Source organism: Rhinopithecus bieti, unplaced genomic scaffold, assembly GCF_001698545.2.
Source record: "Rhinopithecus bieti isolate Rb0 unplaced genomic scaffold, ASM169854v2 scaffold_37503, whole genome shotgun sequence".
Lineage (NCBI taxonomy): Eukaryota > Metazoa > Chordata > Mammalia > Primates > Cercopithecidae > Rhinopithecus > Rhinopithecus bieti.
In genome coordinates, this window is record NW_016815616.1 from 739,309 (window position 1) to 749,410 (window position 10,102).

At 47.1% G+C, this 10,102-nt stretch overlaps 2 protein-coding genes across 3 annotated transcripts in view; one reads left to right on the forward strand and one right to left on the reverse strand.

Moving 5' to 3' along the window:
- Window positions 1-7,592, reverse strand: part of ACAT2 (acetyl-CoA acetyltransferase 2) — an 18,990-nt gene extending 11,398 nt beyond the window's left edge. Inside the window, exons 1-4 of one of the 2 annotated variants that reach the window (XM_017853508.1) lie at window positions 6,738-6,894; window positions 6,464-6,598; window positions 2,851-3,032; window positions 1,484-1,601 (exon numbers count right to left, since the gene is read on the reverse strand). In XM_017853508.1, coding sequence (XP_017708997.1) covers window positions 1,484-1,601; window positions 2,851-3,032; window positions 6,464-6,598; window positions 6,738-6,879 — 577 coding nt within the window. In that variant the 5' untranslated portion in view covers window positions 6,880-6,894. Of the gene's footprint in view, window positions 1-1,483; window positions 1,602-2,850; window positions 3,033-6,463; window positions 6,599-6,737; window positions 6,895-7,374 lie in introns of those variants that run through there. The other variant, XM_017853507.1, reaches the window with a different exon arrangement.
- LOC108516174 (uncharacterized) lies at window positions 6,997-8,403 on the forward strand. Its single transcript, XM_017853510.1, has 2 exons — window positions 6,997-7,534; window positions 7,830-8,403. Exon 1 carries the CDS (start codon window positions 7,040-7,042, stop codon window positions 7,415-7,417), a length of 378 nt encoding a protein of 125 aa, XP_017708999.1. The 5' UTR covers window positions 6,997-7,039; the 3' UTR covers window positions 7,418-7,534; window positions 7,830-8,403.
- Window positions 8,404-10,102: the final 1,699 nt, after the last annotated feature.

Genomic DNA, 10,102 nt, shown 5'->3' on the forward strand with positions numbered 1-10,102 from the left:
CCCACAAACTCCAGCCATCTCAGAAGCCCCAAATTCTCTGCCTCTTCAGATCACTGAGACCACTGTTCCCAGCTTAGGCTCTGCCTCTCTATAAGTTTGGGAAGTGTCCCAGGTAGAGACAGTGATAGTGGGGTTTTCCTCTCTCTCAAGATCTCAGTCTTACATGAGTATTAGTCAACACCTGAAAACAGTGGCTTCATATATTTTCACAAATTTTATGCTTGTTTATAGTAGGAAGTCTAATCTTTGTCAAGTACTCCATCATGACCTGAGCTTTTTTTTTTTTTTTTTTCCTAAACAAGAGCAATTTATTTTCTCACAGTGCTGGAGGCTAGAAGAGTACAATTCAATCCACAGCACACCTTGGAAAGGGCTCGGGATCTGCATTTTTAATGACCACCTCTAGTTATGGTTGAGGCAGTGGGTCACACAGTGTCTTCCATGGTCTGCTTGTGTTCTTATAGCCTTCTCTGTTGTGGCTCTAAACTGAGAAGTGGTCAAGATGCCTTGAGCTTCTCATTGCTTCCCATATCTCTTTTTTTTTTTTTGAGACGGAGTCTCGCTCTGTCGCCCAGGCTGGAGTGCAGTGGCCGGATCTCAGCTCACTGCAAGCTCCGCCTCCCGGGTTTACACCATTCTCCTGCCTCAGCCTCCCGAGTAGCTGGGACTACAGGCACCCGCCACCTCGCCCGGCTAGTTTTTTGTATTTTTTTTTAGTAGAGACAGGGTTTCACCGTGTTAGCCAGGATGGTCTCGATCTCCTGACCTCGTGATCCGCCCGCCTCGGCCTCCCAAAGTGCTGGGATTACAGGCTTGAGCCACCGCACCCGGCCTTGCTTCCCATATCTCTAAGCCCTTCCTTCCTTCCTTGCATTCACGCACACCGTTCCCTCTTTTTGGAATCTTGTACTTTTCCCCATTACCTTTTTCACATATTTATATGTTACATAGAACCAGAACCATTGCTGCAAGCATCTGAGCAAGGTGCTTAAGTTCTCAGGGTTTGATTCTTTAACTCTAAAATGTCTATTCTGTTTCCTAACTTTTACATGTGCACTAAAGAAATGAGTTCTTTTGATTTCCCAGTTGCTTTTCCATTAAACCTAGACCACAGGACCCTTCAACATGAATGACCAATAACCCAATTGTGTGGTACAAAAAATACAGTTAGGTATCCAAAAAAAAAAAAATTGTTTATCTCTGTTACTACACCTCTCACTATTTGTGGGCCCTGTTCCTTCATTTGGTAAAATGAGGGGGTGATCCAGAAGAACTCTGAGGTACTTCCCACTTCTAACATTCTCTGATAATCAAGGGTTCACAAAGAAGAGAATACTCACTTCACTTCAGTTAATCAAAGAAGAGATACAAAAGTCCTTAAGACAGTCTCTGGCGATAAGGATGAAAGCACCTAAGAAGCAGATTATTATAGGTCTTTTTAACCTTTTTAAAGTTAATATAGTTTCAGCTATGTCTGCCTTACCTGTAATACCCATATGATAGTTGTGAAATGCATCTGTAAGACCATCACAGAGTATACTGTCAGTCAGCGGCATCTCACCTATCTTTACTCCTGTTCTCAAGTGAGCCAAGTGAGGAGCCTAGAAGTCAGAAATAAAAATGGATTTAGGCTTAGTTATAATTAGTCTTTTCCCCAGAATACAACTCAAAACTATCTAATATTTCCTAAGTCTTCATCTAGGCCCCTTTGCAGCCCTTCTCACCAGTTCCAGGTTCTCAGCCAGGCCAGGGTCTAAAGACCCCTGGAATTAGCAGACTTCATCTTTCCTGTTATGGGGAACCATTAGTCTCCTACCTACCCATTTCCAATTCTCCCTCAAAACTACCCATTCTGTGTCCTGTTTCCTTATGAGTCCCATTTATCCTTTCCATCGAGGCAATTAATTATCTGTTAAATGAAGAAACCTTCTAAGGGCTGAAGTAAAGCCAGCAATGTGTTACCTATTTTAATGGATGATATAATATCTACAGTGAGAATAATTAGGCTGCCTAACTAAATGATGGGGAGGGATTTCTGAGTAGCGGCCAGTCTTGACTCTCACCAACTCAATCGCAGGTATATTAGAATGGAAAGAGTTATTGATGGGACTTACAGTTGGAAGAGTTGTATTTGAATGCTGGCTCTGGGCCTCAGTTTCCTAACCTGTAAGCTGGGAATGATATCATCTACCCTATATGGGGATGTTGTGAACACATGTACAAAAGCACCTGGTAAAGTACTACACAGATGTCAGTGTCATCCCATTAAAATCACTCCGATTATTTTTGCTACCATTAGCCTGCCTCCTCCTGAACCTCAGCAATGGCTGGGCTGAATCAGCTTCTATCCAGGGAATGTGCTGCTCAGCCCCTGAGCTGCCTAAGTAGAAAGCAGGGAATATACTTTTTCTTTCAACCGCTATGCCAGTTTGAGGTATGGAACTTGGTGAAACAAATCGTGCCTGGCAAACCTACTGGAGAAGAGCACCAAGAAGGTAAGTGGCAACATTTGTTTTCTGCCTTTTACTCACAATGGGAAAGAAATTTAAAACCAAGGACATCAAGCAACTAATATTATGAATTTAATTCAGAAAATATTATATGCTTCATTAACAGTTTAGAAAAAGTATATTGGGTTCCAATCACACTGGTTGATAAATTTTTTCATCAACCTGGATTTCCCACCCAAACTGAAGAATAATTCACATTCAAGTAGCGATCAAGGTTGTCACTTCTGTGCATTTGTTCACTAGTTCCGGCTTTGATATGCATCAGTTTACTCTGTTCTGGCACAGACATGAGTTTCTTGGTGTGAGGTCAGTGAAAGCCATCTCATCATAGAGGCCTTACCTTGCTCATATTTTCCATGCCTCCGGCAACCACAATGCTGGAGTCTCCTATCCCTATTGACTGGGCTGCAAGGCACACAGCTTTTAGGCCTGACCCACAGATCATCTGGCAGCTCCATGCTGGCACAGAGTAGGGAATTCCTGCACCCACACTGGCTTGTCTAACAGGATTCTGCCCACAGCCTAGAAAGAGGAACACAGAGGAACACAGAGGACTCTTAGCAATCAGGGAGAAAGACAAAATGTCACAGTGCAAATGCGTGTAAAATTACCAGTTGGGTTACCTGCCACTTCTGAAAGCCTACAGGTCAGGTAAGTGCCCACTGGAGGCAAAAAGGCCTGTCTACACTCTCCACCTGTCATACTCTAGCCCTTGAATATATACTGTCTTGTGCTGCTCTGTAGGTATTTCATAGATACAAGCTTTCTCCTCCATAAAGAAGTCATTAATACCTTAAGAAAGGGGTGTCATCTTCATCTTTTGATAGGGCTTAAATAGCCAGGCACGGTGGCTCACACCTGTAATCCCAGCACTTTGGGAGGCCAAGGAGGGCAGATCACCTGAGGTCGGGAGTTCGAGACCAGCCTGCCTGACTAACATGGAGAAACTCTGTTTCTACTAAAAATACAAAATTAGCCAGGCGTGGTGGTGCATGCCTGTAATCTCAGTTACTCGGGAGGCTAAGGCAGAATTGCTTGAACCCGGTAGGCGGAGGTTGCGGTGAGCCGAGATTGCGCCACTGCACTCCAACCTGGGCAACAAGAGTGAAACTCCGTCTTAAAAAAAAAAAAAAAAAAAAAAGATAGGGCTTAAATAAGCATTATCAAACCTATGTCTAATAAACACAGGATATAACCTAGGCATTATCAGTGTTTCTAACTAGCGCCATTTGCTCCCAAGATCATGGCTTAAGACACTTGAGAAGAAAAGGGGTTACTTAAAAAGGAAAACCTTTGACAAAAAGCAGTTCTGTTCTTGCTTAGCATCCATCACACTATGTTTAAATGGTTATATAACAAGATATATACAAACTCAGAATTCACAAATACCTTTTTTTTCTTATTCGGAGTACTGAAACACAAATACCTTTTTATAATTCAACTACAGGACTTCCTTTAGTTGGGGAAAAATACATAATTTACTTAAAGTAGCACAGAATAGAATGGAGTTAAAAGTTTCAAATATTCTCAATCACCATTGTCTGTTATCAGAGTCAACGGTAAATGTCTATACAGTGATTACTCTATTCCAAGTTTCAGATATATTCATACCTACCACCCTTCCTTGGTGAGTTTATGGGGAAGAACTAGCAAATAAGTCACTGACAAAAACTTAGAGATTATATTCATCACAATGTTATCAATCTGGGATTAGGCTGGAAACTAAAAACAGGTAAGGTTACTTCAGACTGAAAATACATGTAGGATCATATACATATTAAAAAGACAGGCCGGGTGCAGTGCCTCAGGCTGGGAGCAGTGGCTCACGCCTGTAATCCCAGCATGTTGGGAGGCCAACAAGGGCAGATTACTTGAGGTCAGGAGTTCGAGACCAGCCTGGCCAACATGGTGAAACCGTCTCTACTACAAATACAAAAATTAGCTGGGCGTGGAGGCAGGTGCCTGTAATCCCAGCTACTCGGGAGGCTGAGGCAGGAGAACTGTTGGAACCTGAGAGATGGAGGATGCAGTGAGCTGAGATCGTATGGCTACACTCCACCAGCTTAGACGACAGAGCGCAACTCCACCTCAAAAAAAAAAAAAGAAATGAGGTGCTAACATAATTAATAATGCTAGCATTTAGCATACTATGAGCTTCATGAGAATGAGAATTTCTGTCTGATATGAGCATTGCTTATCTCCAGCTGCTAAAATAGTGCCTGGCACAAAGTAGGTGCTCAATAAACATTTGTTACATAATTGTAGAAGGTATCTGGCTTAAGGAATAAGACCAATCTAAGTTCAAGTGCTAGCTCCACTTCAAACTGTGACCCTGGTAAGTCATTTAACCTCTCAAACTCTCATTTATTCATTTGTAAAATGAAGATAATAGGATATAACAGACTTGTGGGGAAGATTAAATGAGGTAATGAAAGGAAAGCACTTAGCACAGTGCTTTAAAAGCCTTAAACTTAGTAGACATGCACCGGTAGTCCCAGTTAGCTCAGAAGTTCAAGGCCATGGTGCACCATGATTGTGCCTGTGAACAGCCACTGCACACGTGCCTATGCAACAGAGACTCCACTTCTACAAAAAAATTTTAAAAATTAGCCAGGTGTGGTGGCCTGCTCCTGTAATCCCAGCTATTCCAGAGGCTCAGGTGGGAGGATACCTTGAGCCCAGGAGTTTGAGGTTATAGTGGGCTCTGATTGATTACACCACTGCATTCCAGCCTGAATGACAGAGTAAGACCCTGTCTCTTTAAATAATAATAATAATTAATTAATTAGGAGTGTTGAAACCCAAAGAATCAGAAGATGTGGGCACTCTCAGGACTCAGTTATATTCCTCTAGGGAGTATTATGCCCCATTTGCAAGGGGCATGATGTGGCACCTATTTTCCAAGCTCAGAACTGAGTCCTAAGAGGTGCAGGGAACTTACCTGTATTGTTGGAGCCATACTCCCAGCACTAAGCACAATATGGGGCACGCAGGAGGAACTGAATAAGTTTTTGGTGAATGAGTGACACTCTGAGGTAATAAGGAGGAGCAGGCATACTTTCCTATCCATCAGGCTGGCCCTGCTTTTTTTTTTGAGATGGAGTCTCACTGTGTCGCCCAGACTGGAGTGCAGGGGCACAATCTCAGCTCAGTGCAAGCTCTGCCTCCCGGGTTCACGCCATTCTCCTGTCTCAGCCTCCCGAGTAGCTGCGACTACAGGCGTCCGCCACCATGCCCAGCTAATTTTTTGTATTTTTAGTAGACACGGGGTTTCACGGTGTTAGCCAGGGTGGTCTTGATCTCCTTAGCTCGTGGTCCGCCCGCCTCGGCCTCCCAAAGTGCTGGGATTACAGGCTTGAGCCACCATGCCTGGCCGGCCCTGCGTCTTAAGAATGAAAAGGCAGTATAGGTCAGTGGTCTAAGTTCATTCACAAAAAGCATATTAATGAAGCGAAGTCTTTTTGTTTGTTTCGAGAAAGGGTCTCAGTCTGTCACCCAGGATGGAATGCAGTGAGTGACACAATCACTGCAGCTTCAAACTCCTGGGATCAAGTGATCCTCCCACCTCAGCCTCTCCAGTAGCTGGGAGGCACAGGCCATCATGCCTGGCTAATAATTTTATTTTTTGTAGAGACAGGGTCTTGCTTTGTTGCCCAGGCTGATCTCAGACTTCTGGCCTCAAGTGATCCTTCCTCCTCGGCCTCCCAAAGTGCTGGGATTACAGGTGGGAGCCACCCTGCCTGGCCAAGAAGCTGAGTCTCAAACTGGATAGAAGCTACTGACAGGGCTGGAAGAAGGGGCCACAGGAGGAATCTTAACAGATGGAACTCTGAGCAAAAGCATGGAGGGAAGAACTTGAGTGAGAGAATGAGTGTGTGTGTGTGTGTGTGTGCGTGAGTGTTTATGGGCTGTTTCTAATAAGCCTGACTTCTCCTGGAATCACTGAGAGTTACCTGCTGCCAAAACATGTCCAAAGATGACCTCAGACACATCTTCTGGAACCACAGTGGCCCTCTTCAAGACTTCTTTGATGACAGTGGAGCCCAGGTCCTGGACAGGAACAGTAGCTAAGGCACCATTGAAGGAACCTGCAATAGAAAGGCGGAGAGCGCGGACATCACAAGCTTGTGGGTAATGTAGAAACCACCCAGGAGCAGCGGGACCTCATGACGCTGTTTGGCAAGGCCACCGCGAGGAGGCAGTGCCCCTCCTCCCACACGTTCCCACACCTGCTGGTCTGAGCAAAGGTCAAGGTGGGTGCCAGGACTCGCAGTGGCCGAGGGCCAGACAAGCGACCTTCGGAACGGCCTAGGGACGCCGCTGTACCCCTTCTATTTCCCCAAATCCGAAGGACTGGATGCGGCCCCATGGTTCCCAAACAAAAGGAACCGGCGGATCGAGGGCTTTGAAAACCATGCGGCACGAAGGAGATGAAGTCGCGACTTCCAGCCATTGTGTGACAGCCCGACCCCAGCCCAAAGCCCTGCTCAGACCACCTAGCAGTTCCGCCCCTGCCACAGGCATTACCGATGGCGCCTCCCGGAGTCGGCCAATCAGGGGATCCGCAGGAGAACGCCTTCCTACGCCAACCAATGGGAGACGCAGGCCACGCGATGGCTCTACCCCGGGAGCCAATCAGAGCACAAGGGACGGAGTGCGCACATCGGGAGAGGAGAGGGTGGGGCTGTCGCGCCAGGTCAGGCAACGCGGGAGGCCGGGGATTCCAGGGATCCCGCAGGTCCTCCAGGCTTGGCCTGAGCGGCTTCCTCCATATACGCTCCCCTCCTACACAAGTCCGGCCCTCGGCGCTCCTGCCGAAGCAGCAGGCGCCTCGGACTCTGCGCGAGGCCCGCCGGCCGCTCACCTATGATGGTCCGCGCCGCCGAGACGATGACCACGGGATCTGAGCCTGCATTCATCCTGCCCACGACCGCTTCTCCTGCCGCCGTCTGCCCTGCGCTGCCTGCAAGTTAGGCAAGGATCCTCCTCGCAGCCCACAGGCCGCGCCACGGGCGGGACCTGAGGTAGCCCCGCCCCCTGCCCCCCACCTCCTCGCGCATCCCACTGTGCGCAGGCGCAAGGCCAGTGCCGGGGCGGGCCGGGGCTCGAGGGGCGCAGGGCGGAAGTGAGGTTGGGGTCTGGGGCTGCGTGCAGAACCCGGAACTTCGGACGCATGTGCAGAGCTTCTGAAGACCCCAGTGTTTCTAGACACCCCAGTGTTGGAGTCCCCCGTGTTGACGTTTTGGGCTTTTTTGTTTTAACCTTAGTTTTTCGAAACAGTAAAGAGTGGGGTGTGACAAAAAACTCTCTCTCGTTCAGCCCAGGACTGGAATCCCACGGGCGAGAATCTCGAGTGAGAGCCCGGCCCGCCGCGGGTCTCAGCACAACTCTAATGGGTCGTTTTGCTCTCGGCTGCTTCGGGAGGTCCTATGCGTTTCGCCTGGCGCCAGTCATTCGCTCGCGTGCAGGGCTTGCTGGGAGCGTCTCGGTGAGAGCCCCCGTGGGGCTGGCGCCCCCTGGCCTTCGAAGATCAGCTCTGGCGGTGAAGGGGTGAGGACGCCGGCAGCGTCTTAACGTCCCACAGTGAAAACTTACCTTGGTTGACGTTTGGACAGTGAAAGGAGCATATAACAAGTGGGGTCAGTTTTGTTTAAAACCCTTGCTGACTTCCCAGCCTCTTACTGGGCAAAGTTCATAATTTTTCTGAGCTTTCTAGGGTTTCTAGACAAGCTTATGAGGGCCACCATTACAGCAACTTGTTGGGAACACCTGGATAGTGGAACAAGAAAACTTGGTCACAAAGTCATGAAGGGGAAAACTGTTGACGGACCTGGAGAATCTTCCTGAAGAACTTTAAAGTAGATTGAAAGAATCATTAAATCCTGGAAACCTACATTAAGACTTTGCAGAGATATGTGGATGAGTCAGATAAATCAGAGAAGATAAACGAGTGTAGGCCCCAGAGGTGGGGCAATAGAGAAGGAAAAAACCTGCATAACAGTGCAATTTCAGGAGAAATCTTTAGGGTCTGGAATAGTGGTAAAATCAGCTGCCTCCCCTGCTAAGAGCTCAGCAGCATACTTAAGTCTCTTCTTTTCAGTTATCTTAAATGTGTTTCCTGTCCCCTAACATATCTGAGTCCAAGGAATTCAAGGAATGCCTCCCGTGGCTTTTGCTCTATTCTATCCCATTTTCCCCTTACTCTCTGGCCACTTCTGAGTCTTTGTGGGCTTACTCTGACATCCCCTCAACATGTTCCCCAAGGCTCCTACTTTGCACCAGCTCCCTGGGTAATACCAGTCCTTCCCATGGCATCAGTCACCACCTGTATACTGACAAGTCTGAAATCTTTTTTTTTTTTTTTTTTTTTTTGAGACAGAGTCTCGCTCTGTCGCCCAGGCTGGAGGGCAGTGGCCGGATCTCAGCTCACTGCAAGCTCCGCCTCCCGGGTTCACGCCATTCTCCTGCCTCAGCCTCCCGAGTAGCTGGGACTACAGGCACCCGCCACCTTGCCCGGCTAGTTTTTTGTATTTTTTAGTAGAGACGGGGTTTCAACGTGTTAGCCAGGATGGTCTCGATCTCCTGACCTCGTGATCCGCCCGTCTCGGCCTCCCAAAGTGCTGGGATTACAGGCTTGAGCCACCGCGCCTGGCCCTGAAATCTTTACATCTAACCTAGTCTCCTAAACTGACCCTCTTCATTTAAATTCTTACAAGCGCATCAGGTCGGGCACCCTGGCTCACACCTGTAATCCCAGCACTTTGGGAGGCCGAGGAGGGCGGATCATTTGAGATCAGCAGTTTGAGACCAGCCTGGCAAACATGGTGATACCCCGTTTCTACCATAAAATGAAAAAATTAGCCGGGCATGGTGGCGTGCCCCTGTAATCCCAGCTATTGGGGAGGCTGACATAGAAAAATCGCTTGAACCTGGGAGGCAGAAGTTTCAGTGAGCCGAGATCACACCACTGCACTCCAGCCTGGGCGACAGAGAGAAACCGGGTCTCAAATTAAATAAATAAATAAATAAATAAATAAATAAATAAATACAATTTCCTATAAGCACATCAAATTTGACACTGAAACCAAACTCTTCCAGCCTGTTTCTTCTCTAATCTCAGTGAGCAGTGTAACTATCTTCTGTTAACCAAGCCAGAAATTTACCTCTGAAACTCCTCTTAAACATCACTTCTTCTAAAAGAACCTTCCAATCTCCTGCATTTGGTGCAGCATTTTACCCCTAACTTCCTCTTTCAACTTACCATATAATTCCTAGTTTATCTGTCTCCTCTACCAGACAATACAAGCTTTGCAAGATGATCCTGTTACATTGCTTTATGCACAGCTCCTAGCACATTTTAGGCAGTTATGAATGAACACCAATACATTCTTTATGGCCAGTGCCTAGCACATTTGAATGAGTATGAATAGATTCTTCTGGAGACAAGAAATATATTGTTTCCTGCCTGAAGGCTCTATCTAGAGTAAGTTTAGGAGCAAATCTTGAGAAGGTAATTGCATGCTTCTGTTGAGTGGCCAAACAGCATCTGTTCCCTGAGGGGTCCTCATTATAGCTACTCATATTATTACCTA

Coding starts and splice junctions, on each gene's coding strand:
- LOC108516174 (XM_017853510.1), top strand. CDS start 7,040: ATGGCGCCTCCCGGAGTCGGCCAATCAGGGGATCCGCAGGAGAACGCC.